General features: G+C 33.6%; 1 protein-coding gene and 1 long non-coding RNA gene across 3 annotated transcripts; one reads left to right on the plus strand and one right to left on the minus strand.

Moving 5' to 3' along the window:
- Positions 1-643: 643 nt before the first annotated feature.
- LOC149375482 (uncharacterized) lies at positions 644-10,726 on the plus strand. The gene is made up of 5 exons (XM_089598642.1): positions 644-702; positions 776-863; positions 8,649-8,693; positions 10,051-10,191; positions 10,294-10,726. The coding sequence occupies exons 4-5, from the start codon at positions 10,113-10,115 to the stop codon at positions 10,686-10,688; spliced, it is 474 nt and encodes a 157-aa protein (XP_089454768.1). The 5' UTR covers positions 644-702; positions 776-863; positions 8,649-8,693; positions 10,051-10,112; the 3' UTR covers positions 10,689-10,726.
- A 328-nt stretch (positions 10,727-11,054) lies between these two features.
- On the minus strand, positions 11,055-13,157 carry LOC149375483 (uncharacterized). 2 transcript variants are annotated; one of them, XR_016293699.1, is made up of 5 exons: positions 13,098-13,157; positions 12,705-12,963; positions 12,191-12,638; positions 11,673-12,048; positions 11,055-11,615 (listed from the first exon to the last, which is right to left on the minus strand). It is a non-coding gene; the product is annotated as an uncharacterized LOC149375483 (long non-coding RNA). The 2 variants fall into 2 exon arrangements; XR_016293698.1 differs by having other exon boundaries at positions 12,176-12,638.
- Between the last annotated feature and the right edge of the window lie 4,312 nt (positions 13,158-17,469).

Raw genomic sequence — 17,469 nt, forward strand, 5'->3', positions numbered from 1 at the left:
GTCATTAGGTCGAGAGGAGAAAAGCCGTGAAACTTGAGCTCCGTGGACAGCCGTTGACGGAGGCTGTTTCTCTCTCTCGAGGCACTTTTTGTTTTGCACTTCACTGGCACTGCTTACCTCGACGAGAATCCTGGCAGGATCGCCACTTTGGGATTATGATGTCGTGTTGGAGCTTCTCCCAATGCTCAAGGATATCGGAGGTGCGAAGCAGGTCATGGAATGAATGAGCGAACGGGTTAAGAGTAATTTGACTTTATTTATTATGAAACAAGAAGAGACTGCACTTTGTTAAACTGTTCGCTGCTCGTGGACGAGGCGCGTGCCGTCGTCGTTGCTGGTCGAGCGTCGTCTCTCAAGCAGCGTTCGCTACCTTACGGTAGGCGCTGTCTTGAGTCGAGAGAGAGGAGGTGGCGCGCGCAGCTAGTCCGTGCGCGGGATAAGCTGTTGCTTCCGCCGAGAAGCTTGATTTGAGCTTTGGCCGGTGGATGGCGCCACACATATAGTCGCGTGCAAGGAAACACACCTTATTTGTGTTTCTCTCAGTACTCTCTACTTTCAAAAGCTCGGCATTGTGCCTTTTTTCCTGGAAGCTAAGTGTCAGTCTTGCAAAAAGAATTTTTTGGCTACAAATATGGCGAGAATTTTTATCTTACAGATTTAGAGATTTTAATATTTATACCTGTTTCATTATCACAAGAAAAGGTACGTCTACTGTAATCCTTGATATGCACTCAAACAGTTTCTTGTGTAAGTAACATAAATTTTTTTATACAAGTTTGCACGAGATTTTCAACGGCCATCATCAACCATTATTTTGAAGACGCAGCCGTGCACGCTGTTCAACAGGTATAATTTCTGCATCGGTGAGTTGTTTACTTTTTACGCTGACAATTCCTGCTTCTTAAGTACTCTTTATTATTTTATAATAATTACGAATAATGACTGTAGGAAAACCTAATATAGAATTTAATTCCAACATAGACGTATATACATACATTTTATCCGCTTCGGTCCATCAATCGCGTTTTAAACAATAATCTAAACATACGACATCATACGTAAAGTAGCGACAAAATATTATGTAGGTGTATATATACAATATACATGCTCATACAGAATCACAATCCCAATGGCACTTTCACGAGCTTCACTCGTTCATTCGTATTGTTAACAATAATTTTATCTCGTCATTTATGAGAGAGTAATTGTCAACCGCATATATATACACATACATTCACAGCCTTACTGTAGTTACTGACACGAAATGGCCCTTCGACGAACTTAACTCGCTCGTTCGCATTGTTATCAATTATCTAAGCCTTTTTTGTTAGAATAGAGAAATTTTCGACCGCATATATATACATATACACACACTCATGCATACACACATATCACTCGCACAACAACTACTAAAATCGATAATACATATAGCTTTTCCATGAGTACAATCTTATAAAGCAGTCATACTCACTCTAAAAATCGTCGATCGATTTTAATGACCTTGGGTTTAAAATTTCATTTTTATCACCTACGTAACGGCGTGGAAAGCCGATAGTGTCTATTCGGACACGTTCCGTGTATATTCCGTGCGTTCCGTGTATACTCCGTAAAATAGTCCGTATACACTCCGTGTAGACAACATCTAGATGGCGTGCCTTTCCGTTATCTTCCGTAATTTTTCCGTAAAAATCGTTGTCTACAATACCTCACGTAGTTTCTAGTGGAAACAAAACTCCGTATACTTCCGTGAGGAAAAAAAAAGTTGTCCCTATCAATCCGTGAAGGCAATACCAAGTCCGTAACGATCCGTAAGAGAAAAAACAAAGTTCGTAACGGTCCGTGAGGACAAAGCCAAGTTCGTAATGGTCCGTGAGAACAAAGCCAAGTTCGTAATGGTCCGTGAGTATAAAAGCCAAGTACGTAACGGTGCGTGAGGACAAAGCCAAGTTCGTAATGGTCCGTGAGAACAAAGCCAAGTTCGTAATGGTCCGTGAGTATAAAACCAAGTACGTAACGGTCCGTGAGGACAAAGCCAAGTTCGTAATGGATTTATACGACCATTACGAACTTGGCTTTGTCCTCACGGACCATTACGAACTTGGCGTTGTCCTCACGGACCGTTACAAACTTTGTTTTTTCTTTTACGGATCGTTACGGACTTGGTATTGCCTTCACGGATTGATAGGGACAACTTTTTTTTTCCTCACGGAAGTATACGGAATTTTGTTTCCACTAGAAACTACGTGAGGTATTGTAGACAACGATTTTTACGGAAAGATTACGGAAGATAACGGAAAGGCACGCCATCTAGATGTTGTCTACACGGAGTGTACACGAACTATTTCACGGAATATACACGGAACGTGTCCGAATAGACACTGTCTGGAATACCACTGCTAAAAAAGATCAGCTGATTTCAGATGCCAAATCGTCAGCAGATTTTTTGACTGCGAAAAAATCTAAGACCCATCAGTGCGAAAAATACAAGTCTCAAAGGAAAAAATTTTTTTTGCTAGTATCACAACTTTATATATTCTGAGACTTACAGTAGAATGAAGGGGGGAAAATTGAGATGAGGTTTAGAAAATTTTCAACAGAAAAAATTACAACTTCTAAGCGCTGACAAAAAGTTGTAGTGCCGTAAGTGTCAAAATTTTCAAGTCCAGATGGAAAATTTTTTTTTTTGCCATCATCAAAACTATGTGTTCTGGTATATTTACAGTAAAATGAGAGAGGTAAAAACTAGGATATTTAAAAAATTACAAATAGCAAAATTCATAAGTTTCGTGCTCTGATAACAGTTAAGTTAGCTGATTTGTGATACTTAACAATCAGCAGATTTTTTTGTACATTATTTTATTTTTATTTTTAATTTTCTTTACTAACAATCATTATTTATTTGTATCAAACAAGAAGCGAATAAGTAAGTTGGTAACAATACTATAAAATTAATATTTAAAAAAAAAATCATAGTATCTAAAATTACAAAAAAAAACGCAAGTAACAATTAAACAAATCAAAGTTTACAATATAAAAATATTACAATAGTTAAAAAGTGTAATTTAATTATTGTTATAAATGGTAAAAATTATAAGTTCTGTGATAACAGAAAAATACAAGTCCCACAGAAAGTGAAGAATAACAAGCCGTGATAAAAAAAGAAAAAATTCTCAGGAAACACAATATGCGTTTTTAAGCATTTAATGTATATTACTAATGTTCAAAAATGTGATTTTTACAACTATTAAAAAATGTGATGCAATGGGTGCGTTTCAGGAAACTAATAGTTAATTAAAACAGTCCAAAACACTAATTTTTTTTTCGTACTTTGAAATACACTAGTTTTGTTGGAGTGGAAAAGAACAAGTACCCACTACAAAACATTAAAAATTTTATTACAAAATGTGTGCGTTCTGGGGATTTTTAAGTTAATTAAAATATTCGGGATAAAATACAATCCCCAGCAGCGCAAAAAAAAGTCCCGACTAAAAAAATCCCAAATTATTACCGTGAAAAGTATTTTTTCTGGGGAGTTTTAAGTGGATTAAAACTGTCAAAAAAAGTTTTTTTTTTGGCACTTTGAAAATTACAACTTTCGTTACAATGCAAATTGCGTATGATTAAAAGTTTAAATTTTTATATTAGGTTTTATGATTTATTGCCCTTGCGAGACTTTACCTTGATTGCGAAACTTGTCAATTTTTTTTTCAGCAAAACCTTAAAAAACAACCTTTTAAAGAATTCACAGTAGATTGTTGATGCCTTAAAATGCATATTCTGCATTATATTAAAGTAATAATTTTTTTATCAGGACTGCACTCGTGGTACTTGTACTTTTTCGCGGTTGTAAAAGTTTTATATTATTCAGAATGAAATCCCCAAAAAATATCCGCTTTAGTATTTATAAACGACTTATAATATTTATAAATACATATTTTGTGTTATGAAAGTTCTGACCTTTTTACCAAAACTTTAAACTCTGCACATGTGGTACTTATAATTTTTCGAACTCGTGGAACTTATATTTTAAGTGATTATGAAACTTATATATCTTCCAGAATTAAAACAAAAATAAAATTATTTTTCAATACTCATAATCTACTCTAAATGATTGAAAACGCACATTGCATTTTATAAAAATTTAAACTTTGTTTATCATGCTTGCAATTTACAAAGTGGGGAAATAAATTACTTGTATATCGACCGTATTATTCAACGTTGAATGTCTTGAAATGCACAAAATTCGCTATGGAAATCTTGATCTTTCGCGGTCGGAACTTTTTTTTTCTGATATCGGAACTCGGTATTTTTTTACGCTGAGGGGACTGTTGTTTTTTTCGCATCAACGATACTTGTAACTATTAAATGCAAGAAAGCATTACTTCTTGAACTATTTCAATCAATATTAAATCCTTACACAGCAAAAAATTTCGCAGTAAAAACTCATAATTTTAGTAGTTGGAACTTTAGTTAAGCTTGTAGTTTTTCCGCTCCAATGAAATAAGTATTTTTTAAAGTTAAAAAAAAAAAATAGTATATTTTGCCACTACTGAAAAAAGTATGAAGAACTAGTTTATTATTGACCTTACTGTTACAAATCGCATTTCTGCTTCTTAGAAAAGTATTTCAACGTCATTTGCGTGGAAATTCCCCCCAAGCTAAACACGGGAGTGTCAACAACGCGGAGGACGGCAAAATACTTTTCTATGGGCAGTAAATGCGATACTTAAAAATGAGGAAATGTTGCAATTTCTCCTCTGAAATCATTATAAAAAAATTCATACTTTTGGCAAAAAAATAGAATAAAATTTTTTTCAGCACCATTTAAATTAACTTAAAATTTTCCAAAACGCATACATTTCACGATGAAAATCACATTTTTGGTAGTGTGTGACTTGTATTTCTTGCACCAGCGAGAATTCTCCTTTTTTTTCAAGCAGATAAGTTACAAATGTTTTAATCGAAAATTTTCCAAACCTTTTCATTTTCACATGTCTTATTCTACTGTAAATGTCACGAAACACATATTTTTGACGATCGTAAAGATAATTTTTTTTATGACTTCTATTTTTTCTTTTACTTTATTAAAATATTATGACTTTTGTGGGCAGAAAAGGAGCTTTTTCGACCTCGGGCGTTTTAGAGGGTCGGGTATGCCCTCAGTAGTAAATATAGGATTCGCCATATAAGCGCCGCTTCGCAGGTTCCTCGGGCCACAAAATAGCCCCGAAGACGATGGCACTTATCCAACGAAAACCACTATTATTTTCTACTTTGGATTATCTTCATATATAATTTGAATAAATTTTTATAAACAAAATATTTTTGATATAGTAAATAACATTTTTGATAAAATCATTTTCCCGTTGTTAGGTAACAATGATGTAGGGCTTTAATTCTTAATTTTTGTATCATTATAGTAGTTAATACGTTAAATCCAAATTATATACCGTATTAGGGATGATGTTATAGCGATATTTTGGGTTTCCAAAACTGGGTTTTTGAACTATTACGAATGAAAAGTTTAGAATTAAAAAAAAATATATTTTTACTTCGTAGGGTACAATGATAACTTCAGAATAATTTTTGAGTTTTATACCTTAATAAGGTTATAGCGACTTTCAAAGTTAAATGTTGTTTTTTGCATATTTTACGATAGAAAAAGTATATTTTACTTTTCTACATCACCTAATTATTTTTTGTTGATTTAATGAACAAGATTTATATTATATCTAAAAAAGATTCAATAAATTTTTTGTCATGCAAATTTACTGTCACTATTATTTTTATTAGTATTATTATTATTGTTATTATTATTATTATTATTATTATTTAATTTGCAAATTATATAGTTACATACTAATCAAAGGTTAATGTAGTATGAAAAATTTTAGGCACATTGGCGACAGTTTTTTATTTGTAAACGTTGGAACGTTGCTAAGAATGAAAAACGGTGTTTACTTCTTTATCCGTTATCAAACGGTGGTTTAAAACATAATAACATTTTTATTTATATTCCGTTCTGAGTTTTCGAAACCTATTTTTTTCATCATATCATTACAACTTTACAGATTTAAGTTTTCAAAATATCGAAAGTTTAAAAAATTTTCTATGATTAATATGAGTTTGTATTTATGCAGCAATAAGCAATTACACTTAAATTTCTTTCATATTTAAGATTTCGAATTCTTGGATCGGTACAGTTGTAAGAGTATTCATTCAAGGACAAAAATAAGTATTTACTAATTACAATCGAACGAAAAAAAAATTTTTTAAGTGACTTTTAAAACTGATAAGTCACATTTATGTTGAATGGAAAAATCAATGAAATAATTATTTTTTACGATACTTGGTACTTTACTTCTTAACATATAGTCTGTCCATCGTTGAACGTTTACAAGAAACTAAAAAATTATTATAAATTTTTTTTTTTTGTATAAAATATGAAACTCCCTAACGAACAGATTCATGAAAATATGGTAGAAATGGTTGTTGTATTTTTTCCGATATACATAGGTCATTATTTAAAAATGTACAGTTAATTATATGCAACTGTCCTTAGAAGTAACACAATTACCGTTAAGTAATCATCACCAACATTTTTGGAAATTGTAACGTGACGGTACATACATGCTACTTCTAAGAGCCTAGAGAAAAATAAAATTTTTTTGAGTTCTATAAAAAAAAGTATCCGTGTGTAAGTATGTATATATGCATGTATGTATGTCTATCTGTCTGTCATATCTCATAATTCGGTTTTGCTCCTACGTGTATCTTGCCGATCTGGGTTCATAAAATTTTGTTTTTGAGAAATACAAAGTTACATTTGTTGCTTGACACAACTTTTTTTCTAATTCTTCAGCTTACTTAATACAAGATATAATTTTTTCAAAATTTTCGTAAACTCATTAGTGTTAATTTGAGATTATTGAATAACTATGGATATGGTTGTGCATGGGTGTATAAGTGCGTATAGGTGTAATCGAGTATACCGCATTTCCTCCGGATTTTTGCAGCTAATTTATATAAAACTTGGTGTATCTATCTTGTTTTGAAATACCTACCACTTTCACAATATATGTTTTATTTAATTCATCACTTTTTGTGGTATTCATGCTATGAATCATAAAAAATTGATTTTTTTAATAAATTTGTTTGTTTTTTTAATTGAATTTACATCATTTTTTTTTAACATTGGGATATTGCATGTACGAGAATCTGAAATTTTACCACCACAAAATTTTACTTTGATTCAAATAAATGAAAATCGTTGGAGATGTATGAAGGGATATTAGTCCTAATACGTTAAATCAGTCGTATCTCATAATTGAGTATGTTATTTTTCATAAAACTTGGCTTCTTCATTTTTTTTTCTAATTATGAATACTTCTAGAAAAAATCAATTTTTTCTGCTTATCACCATCGATTTAGATTGTTTTTAATCGATTATCAAACTTTTGTATTATTATCTTACAATTAATATACTACATAATTTTATTTACTATAAATAATTTATTATAGAATGATTGAATTTTATCAGTGCCCTTCGATCGTAAGGTTTGAAAGTAATTGTTGATCCATTGAGGGCCAGGTTTAAGAAATAAATAAGTACACCGTGTTTTTTTTTTTTTTTATCACATTAATTGGATGGCGTTTTCAGAACATAATTTAACCTTAAAATGACAACTTTGATCGATAAAAGTGTGTTACTAGTTGTTGGAAATCTAAATTTTTTATTTACCTTTTGAAATTGTGTGTACAAACATTTTAGCTCAAAATATTGGGAGGAATACATTTCAGCAGCAATTTCGTAGAAGAGTATTGTGCTACACTGCGCTTCAGCATGTGCTTTTGGTTCTTTTTGTTCACAAAATTGTTTATAACTTGAAAAGGGACCCATTACCTTGGGGTCCTCAAGTGCTAATCTATTTAGGGTTGCACGAGCTTCAATGCTATTTGTTGCTTATTACAGACAAGTTCTTGAAACTGTTTATTTTTTAAAACGAGCACAAGATACTAATGCTTACTGAAGTATTTTTCATAAGCACAAAATTTTTTCACTTCCTGTATTAAAAATAAACAGTTTATGAGTTTCTCCGGAACAAGCGGCACATACCATTGAAGCTTGTGCAATTCTGAACAGATTAGCACTGTAGGGATCCAAGGTAATGGTTCGTTTTTTAAATTTATAAACGATTTTGTAAAATAACAAACCAAAATATATGCTGCGATTTGTAGTGGTTTTTTAGTATCATAAAAGCTTCGTCCCAAATAATGAATTCTGACTCATAAAATTTTTATGTATCTGATTCGTGCTAGCGAAAGGTGTTTTATGTGGTACTTAAATCTACAGGAATTCTGTGTTACATACTGTGTGTACATTCATCAGTATAGATATTTTTAATAATTAGCGCTTGAAGTTGTAAATAGTCGAACGAAGATTAATTTTTTTTCTGATATGCGAAGGCTTTTGGAAAGTGCAAAGTTGCATACTGAATAATTCGTAACTTTACATTTTTTTTGCTAAACAGTGAAAACAGTTTAAAAAAAAAATTTTTATCAGTCGAAGAGTATGTAACTTTTATTCCTAAGTTCTGCTATATAAATAATAATTTAAAAATCTATATTGGTGGTATTGCATTTTGTAGGAAACAGCGGTTGCGGTGGAATCGTAGTTCCAAACTATGGTGCAGGTAAGTGTTCAACTACTTACGAGTAAGAACGTATGATCTGGAAATTGCTAAAAAATTTGTATTATGTTACAATTTCGTATCGAAAGAAATATTCGCATAACTGAAAGTACAACTTAGGGTAATCAAACCAGTTTTTTGACCACCATCTTCTATTCACTGACCAATCTATAGACAAATATACTGTAAAATATTTTTAACTAAAATACAAATACAATTCTTTTCACATTTTTTGCGAAAAAGTAAATTATACTTATGATTCCCACAGTAACTTATTTAGTATTATCTTGGAAGAATATCTAAGTATCAGAATTTCCGCATCTACGGAATTATGTGCATTTGAAGGTACATATATTTACAAAGAGGTGATACCAAAAACTGGAAAACGATAAAAGAAAATAATATTATGTAAAAATTAAATAATAGTTTTTAGAATCATGGTTATAAGGTATTCTGTGATAATATGGCATCAAAAACTACAAAAAGTACATAGTATTTAAAAAAATATGTCATTACATAGTTCAATAATGATCTATCAAGCGGCCTTGTCAGTATTTAACCCCATGAAGGCCAGTCAATTATTGGCAACCGCGAATTCTGTTTTTGACTAAGTGGATTTAGTTTAGTTTAGACGTAACTATTGTGATTAGACAATGCTCAAATATGAGAAGAATTAAAAATACACCACGCAATGATTGATTCAATAAAAAAGACCAGTATCAGATGAAAGTCACAAGTCGTCTGTAGAGTAAACCGTTTTGTAGATAATATTTTTACATAATAATTCTAGAAATTTTATTCGGTCATTATAATTTGATATAAGTTGTTAGATTCAAAAAACAAAATAGTAAAAAATTAATAACCATTGAAATTGGACGTAATTGTAAGTAATTTTAACTTGATTTGTTATGTATTATTTTAAGGTCTGAAAATCCTGACTTATCTTACAAATTTGTTTGGATGCGCAGATTTTTACAGTAAAAAAAAAAACATTAGCAAATACCAATATACTTTGAAGTCAGAGAAAGTGCAGGTTGGTTGTTCATACAAATGAAAAAAAAAATTTAAATAAAAAGAAAATATAATCACACTATTCTTCAGCCAAATTTTTTGAAAAAAAATTAAGTAGCACCTTTCATGGAGCAGAAATGAAACGGTAACCTTTTGCGCGTCGAAATAGAACGGCATCGTTCTTATCGCAGAAATGAAATGGCTCTCCTGCACTCTCTAGTGGCGGTATAGTGTAGTAAAAAATTTTTGCAATCATAAGGTCGTTTTACTAATATATACTTACCAATGAAGAGTTTTGTAGCATGAAGAATTACTATTACCATAATAAATTTTTTTTTTTTTTTTTTAGAAACGAGAAAAAATAATAGGCGCAGAGCAGGCAGACAAGTAAGACATAAGAAAAAAGTTGCCATGATGAAAGAACGTTTAGAAAACTGGAAGGAGCTCTTTGGAATCATCCACATGTCAAGAAGGTGTAACCAGCAAATTGGTACGATGCAAACGATAGATATCTTGCAGAGATTTCATTCATTGCAGATGCCTAACTTTATTTAAATAAATACATAAATGATTGAATGTTATATGGTTGTAGGGTTCCACAATCAAAGGAGAGATTTTGGCAGGCGCGGCGGTTGGCAAGGAAATAGAGTGAATGGAGGTCGACAAGAAGGTAGGCAAAATCAAGGAGGTGGGCGATATCAAGGAGGTGGGCAAAATCGAGGAAGTGGGCAACATCGAGGAGGTTGGCAAAATCGAGGAGGGTATAACGAAAATAGAGAACAAAGAGAAAACAGAGGAGGTCAAAGAAGCGAAAGTGACGTTAAAAGGCGGCTTGAAAATAATCGAGAACAAAGATACGATGTAGGTGGTAAGGAAAATAGACAGAGGAGTGAGAAGAAAAGCTATGATATTAATAAAGGTATAGAGTCACATACAGATAATAAGAATTTGAAAACAAGAGAAGGCAAGCATAGTGAAAGACGATAAAAAACAAAAACATAACATGGTATTTGCGATATTATTATGTAACGTATTCTAAAGCGAATAAAATTTTTCAAAATAAATGTATGTTAATTTTGTTATTTTTGTTGTCAGTTTTCATTATAGTATATTATAATATCAGATTAATTTAATTTTCTTGCAAAGTACAATATACGTACTTCATACGTATACGGATAGAGATGTTTAGTTTGAACCATATTTAATGTAGCCCTTCTTAAATAATATGTGCAGTAATGAATTTTAAAAAATTTCTTTTTATTTTTATTTATTTTATTTACACATTATTAAGTATAAGTACACAGGGGGAAAATAATTAACAAAACTATGCCACATTTTAAGCATTGTAAAAACAATTTAAACTAGAAATGGTGCAAATGTGTATAAAAGCCTATCTAATCATAGTAAAAGTTCAATATCATGTCAAATAATGTATTGATTTTATTTGTATTGCTTTTATTCTTTCATACTTAAAAAGTTTTTTAGTTGGTACCTTGCTCTATTAATATTAAATTGACGGACTTCTGGACGACCTTTACAAATTTTTGTTTTTGTAATTTCAGTATGTCATCCTTATAATGAACATGGGTTTTGGAGGAACTGATATCCAAATCAAGTTTGTAAGTAAACAAAAAAAATAAATTTTTACTGACCCTTGTATTATTTCACAACCAAAATTACTGAAAGATGTTACTAAATCAATCTTATTGTATTTGATCTTTTGGGGCAAAGAATTATTATGAAAGATGTTACATTTATTGTTTGTACATCAATTTAATTTTGCATTATACAACCTTACCTACAAATATTTTTGATTTAAGTTAGCAAACTGAGAGTTTATATTTACTGTACTCAACCATTGTTGCATATGTAGTCCACTGTATGTGCATAAATGCTCACCATGATTATCTAGAACTGTAACAAAATAAGATAACAAAAATAAAAAATAAAATATTTAAAAGTTAGGCATACCAGTGTTTGTTCTTCTATTTGTACTCAGTTTTGGATTAATATCCCTTGTTTGTATTGTTGGAATAAAGTAAAGTATGTCAGAAAGTTTGAACATTGATGTCATTCTTTGGCAACTAACTGGTCATGGATGGAAAATATTTTCATCTGATTACATCGTACTCTTCAGTACTTTCGCACCTAGTTGTTATAGTTGTGCAAAGAACTTGTCGATGGCAATCTTGATGTGCACAATGAGCAATTATGTACACTACAAAGAGATCAGACAAACAGCTGTCACTGGCTCCTGGTGTGCATACAATAGACACCAGCTTTCAAGGACCACTTGTATGGATCTTCTTAAATTTCTCTTATATGATGGTGCCATGACATAAATCACCTTGATTAGAACCGTAATAATAGATGCATTAGTAAGTGTAAAGCATGCAATAATGAAAAGGTAGAGCATTCGAATTCCAATGTTTAATATTGATAAGCAAGGAAGCGATACAAGTAATCATAGTTACATGAACACAAACTACCAAGTACGTATCAGTATGTAGAAATCCGTTTCTTGTCAAGAGATGGGGATTTGAAGTAATTAAACCAGTGTCATGAAAGAACCACGAAATTATGATCTAAGAGATCAATCATCACTGAAACCTCTAGCGATGTTGAGTAATGCCTAAATAGGAATCCCTATTTCCAAATAATTTGGCATTCAAAGTAACACTGCCTTTAAATGAGATATTGCTGTTCAGAAAACTTGCCCTGATATTGGTCTCGTCTAACATGCTTCTAAAGAGATACAGGAGCAATTAGTTGATTTGGAAAATAGCTCTTCATACCAGCATGTGATTTGAGAAATAATGTTTTAGCCAGTGGTAAGTAGGCCAGTTTTAGGAGAATTCCTTTAAATATGACTTGTACGACACCAACACTCATCTTGAGTGTAAAAATGGTAATACGATGAACTCTAATTTGTTAAGCCTACAATGATAAAAAGCTTATTAAACTGCTCTCTAATCACAAAATAAAAAAGCAAGAGTGACTCACCTTATTCTGTTTTTATAAGTACAAAGTTATGGAAGACAACCCTAAAAGCTATTCCTCAATATTAGAAGTTATTAACACCTTATCGAAGGTATTGATCGTTAGTGAGTTGTAGCATGGTGACACGTTCCTCAGCCCACAGAAAGCCTAGTCTAACATGTGCGGTGTTCATTTTGCATGTGACAAGTAGATGTAAACAATTCTCTATGCACCTTGAGCTGCTCACGATTTATTGGCTTCAACACTTTAGAAAATGTTAAACCTGCAATGGGAAAAATTAACTTAGCTGAGAACAACTAACAACAAACAAAACTTTCCTGAATGCCTTATACATCTTAATTTTTATTAGCGGCAATTTAGCCAAAACCCAAAACCAAATATATGTATTTGCCTCACTTTAAAATGTATTAACTAGAACAAGACTACATCTTTACAGTCCAAACAATGATACATGCATCTGACAGTATCACAGTATACACATCAACACACGCACATTTTGTCTGCTAGAACGCTAGGGACTTTTCCGTGGGCTTGGTCCCGGGCATGTCTGACCGAACTCTGCTTACTCCACTTGAGAAACTAGGGCCTGCACTTTAGTGTACCAGCGTTGGGTTAGGCGGATTCAATATCGGAACTTTTTCCCTAGATCGTATATATAGCTATACGATCTAGGGAGAATGTTCCATCGAGCAGACAACTCAGCAGTGAAGGGGCATTGCCAAAGACACGCGAAAATTCAAAATTGTAATATTAATAACACAAGTGCCTATCACCCAATGACCCGGGGCGCTAACTGGCCACTCTGTTAAAGAAATAATTATTAAAATAACACAAGCGCCTATCACCTCATGACACGGGGCGCTTACTGGCCACTCTTTTAAATAAATAATTATTAAAATAACACAAGCACCTATCACCCAATGACCCGGGGCGCTTACTGGCCACTCTGTTAAATAAATAATTATTAAAATAACACAAGCGCCTATAACCTCATGACACGGGGCGCTTACTAGTCACTCTGTTAAATAAATAATTATTAATAACACAAGCGCCTATCACCCAATGACCCGGGGCGCTTACTGGCCACTCTTTTAAATAAATAATTATTAAAATAACACAAGCACCTATCACCCAATGACCCGGGGCGCTTACTGGCCACTCTGTTAAAGAAATAATTGTTAAAATAACACAAGCGCCTATCACCTCATAACACGGGGCGCTTACAAGTCACTCTGTTAAATAAATAATTATTAAAATAACACAAGCGCCTATCACTCAGTGACTTCGAGCGCTTACTGGCAACTCTGTTAAATAAATAATTATTAAAATAACACAAGCGCCTATCACTCAGTGACTTCGAGCGCTTACTGGCAACTCTGTTAAATAAATAATTATTAAAATAACACAAGCGCCTATCACTCAGTGACTTCGAGCGCTTACTGGCAACTCTGTTAAAAAAATAATTATTAATAACACAAGCGCCTATCACCCAATGACCCGGGGCGCTTACTGGCCACTCTTTTAAATAAATAATTATCAAAATAACACAAGCACCTATCACTCAGCGACTTCGAGCGCTCACTGGCAGCTCTGTTAAATAAATAATTATTAAAATAACACAAGCGCCTATCACTCAGTGACTTCGAGCGCTTACTGGCAACTCTGTTAAATAAATAACTATTAAAATAACACAAGCGCCTATCACTCAGTGACTTTGAGCGCTTACTGGCAACTCTGTTAAATAAATAATTATTAATAACACAAGTGCCTATCACCCAATGACCCGGGGCGCTTACTGGCCACTCTTTTAAATAAATAATCATTAAAATAACACAAGCGCCTATTACCTCATGACCCGGGGTGCTTACTGGCCACTCTTTTAAATAAATAATCATTAAAATAACACAAGCGCCTATCACCTTATGACCCGGGGCGCTTATTGGCTACTATTGAATAATAAATTATCGAGAAATTATAAGAGCGCCATTTAAAAAGATCTTTGTGGTACTAGATAGGCAATCAAAGTTGTGATATGTTTACATATGTTATCGATCAACTTTTTATTATTTAATAGTGTTGCAAATAAGTGTCCTGGATCATCAGGAAAAAGGTGCTTGACATATTTATTAATAATTATTTATTTACTTGATTTGCAATTAGCGCCCCAGGTTATACGGTGACAGGCGCTTGTGTTATTTATTAATAATTATTTATTTAACAGAGTTGCCAGCAAGCGCCCCGGGTCATTGGGTGATAGGTGCTTGTGTTATTCTAATAATTATTTATTTAAAAGAGTGGCCAGTAAGCGCCCCGGGTCATTGGGTGATAGGCGCTTGTGTTATTAATAATTATTTATTTAACAGAGTGACTAGTAAGCGCCCCGTGTCATGAGGTGATAGGCGCTTGTGTTATTTTAACAATTATTTCTTTAACAGAGTGGCCAGTAAGCGCCCCGGGTCATTGGGTGATAGGCGCTTGTGTTATTAATAATTATTTATTTAACAGAGTGACTAGTAAGTGCCCCGTGTCATGAGGTTATAGGCGCTTGTGTTATTTTAATAATTATTTCTTTAACAGAGTGGCCAGTAAGCGCCCCGGGTCATTGGGTGATAGGTGCTTGTGTTATTTTAATAATTATTTATTTAAAAGAGTGGCCAGTAAGCGCCCCGTGTCATGAGGTGATAGGCGCTTGTGTTATTTTAATAATTATTTTTTTAACAGAGTGGCCAGTTAGCGCCCCGGGTCATTGGGTGATAGGCACTTGTGTTATTAATATTACAATTTTGAATTTTCGCGTGTCTTTGGCAATGCCCCTTCACTGCTGAGTTGTCTGCTCGACGGAACATTCTCCCTAGATCGTATAGCTATATATACGATCTAGGGAAGAAGTTCCGATATTGAATCCGCCTAACCCAACGCTGTAGTGTACGTGACTGCTTTCGGCTTGCCCCGGGGGTGGCGCTGGCAAGCGCTCGGGGCCAAAATCTAAGGACTGAAGACCAGCGTTGGGTTGTGAAGACCAACACTGGGTAGGACCGACTTATCTCCCCGTTAATGTGTAGTGCTAAAGTCCCACTTATGCCTGGCTTGGCTGCAGGTAGGGTAAGTTGGCAGCCAGGGTAGGGCCAACCTAACGCCCAGCTTAGGCTGCAGTCACATGGAGCGCAATAGAGCGAGCAGGATAGGAATTTCTTCATAAGCGGCTGTGTTAAGAGGGCTTTATGTTGGGCCTACATTGGTTACCCAGTTACCTACGTAGGTCCAAACAGGGCAAATACATAGAGGTAGATAGCGCAGTGTAATGGGGCATTATGTGGGGCCAATATTGGCATCCCAATTAACCTTTGAAGGACAGGGTTAGAAAAATAAAAAGAGGTATGAAAATAAAATTAAATAATTAATGTAGGCGACGCATATAAGTCTAATTAGTAATGACATTGATTAGCATAATTTATTTGCAAACTACTCTTATTATTAAAAACTCCCACTTCATTGATAATTCCACGCTTCACAATTTTATTTACTCACGAATTCTTTTTAAATTTAACAACAATAAACGCTATTCTTTGTCACTCGTAGTAATCTATTAAAATAATTAAACTTGAGTAAATCTTCGTATTTAATACTTAATATGAGTAATTACTGCTTTACTACATACAATCTGCAATATACACAGTTATACAGTTGTCCCCAAATATATATATAAATATATATATACCTCTCTGCTCTCGAATCTCTCAATGCGTACAAGGAAAAGCTAGGTAGACGATAACTTTCTTGCCCCCAGTTAGCGCCCACCCAGACTACCCAGAGCCCCATTACATTCCTAGCTTGGTACCACCTAGGCAACTCACATAGGCCCCAGGTAACTATAGCGTGGGAGCACTGCTAACTTTCCAATCGGGAGGGCTATCCTGCAGCGCAATAGGCTTAACACAGCCGCTTATAGAGAAATTCCTATCCTGCTCGCTCTATTGCGCTCCATATGACTGCGGCCTTAGTTTTCTGATCGGGCAAGCACAAGCACAGCCAAGCACAGAGCGCAGATATGTGTTAATCTGTTTTCCTCTCCACTGTTTCTTTTACTGTGAGGTCCTGAAAATGGTGTTTTTAGCCACACTTCCTTGTACCCACGTTAGCTTACCTGGCCAGGCCCGGGTCGTAGCCTTCGGATTTAGTTTTTGTCAGGGGAGCCCTTAAAGCCATCGCAACTGTTTAAGAAAATGGCACTCTTTTCGAAACTTCAGAAATTTTCTTTATTTAGTGTTGGATTACTGACAGTGAACAGTTTTTTCTTTATAAAGTATAGAGATGAGTTCTTTATTTTCCGTCTAGTTGCATCAAATATGAAATATAACTCTTTTGTTACTAAATGGGATCATAATTGGGATAGGTTAGATTCACATCTTACAGTATTTGAATTAAAAACTCATAAATATTTCTCACTTCTAAATATTTAAGTTATAATTGGCTTGTACTTATGTATTATTTAACTGAAGAAGCCCTTTGTATTCGTAACTTGAATGGTAACATTTAATCGTTAATACATCACAGCAGGTCTTGAATGTTCTAGAAGATTTGTCTAAAATGGCATGCCAAAGAGAAATATTCATTAATTTTTTTGTCCAAACCGTCTGCTAGTGAGCAGTGATTTGATCTAAGTCGTTTTATCGTAGTTACGTGTCTTTTATATTTGTAGCTATGGAACCAATAGGGTTTTAATTGTGATTTACTGGAGGAGTTTGACAAACAATCAGGTCCTTTGTAC

This window comes from Copidosoma floridanum, unplaced genomic scaffold (assembly GCF_036245765.1).
Source record: "Copidosoma floridanum isolate Cflo_tuat_1 unplaced genomic scaffold, Cflo_Japanese_pri ptg000006l, whole genome shotgun sequence".
Taxonomy (NCBI): domain Eukaryota; kingdom Metazoa; phylum Arthropoda; class Insecta; order Hymenoptera; family Encyrtidae; genus Copidosoma; species Copidosoma floridanum.

Excerpts from the sequence above, each read along its gene's own strand:
- LOC149375482 (XM_089598642.1), top strand. The coding sequence starts at position 10,113 with ATGATGAAAGAACGTTTAGAAAACTGGAAGGAGCTCTTTGGAATCATC. Across the intron at positions 10,192-10,293 it reads AAGGTGTAACCAGCAAATTG|GGTTCCACAATCAAAGGAGA; the intron begins GTACGATGCAAA and ends ATATGGTTGTAG.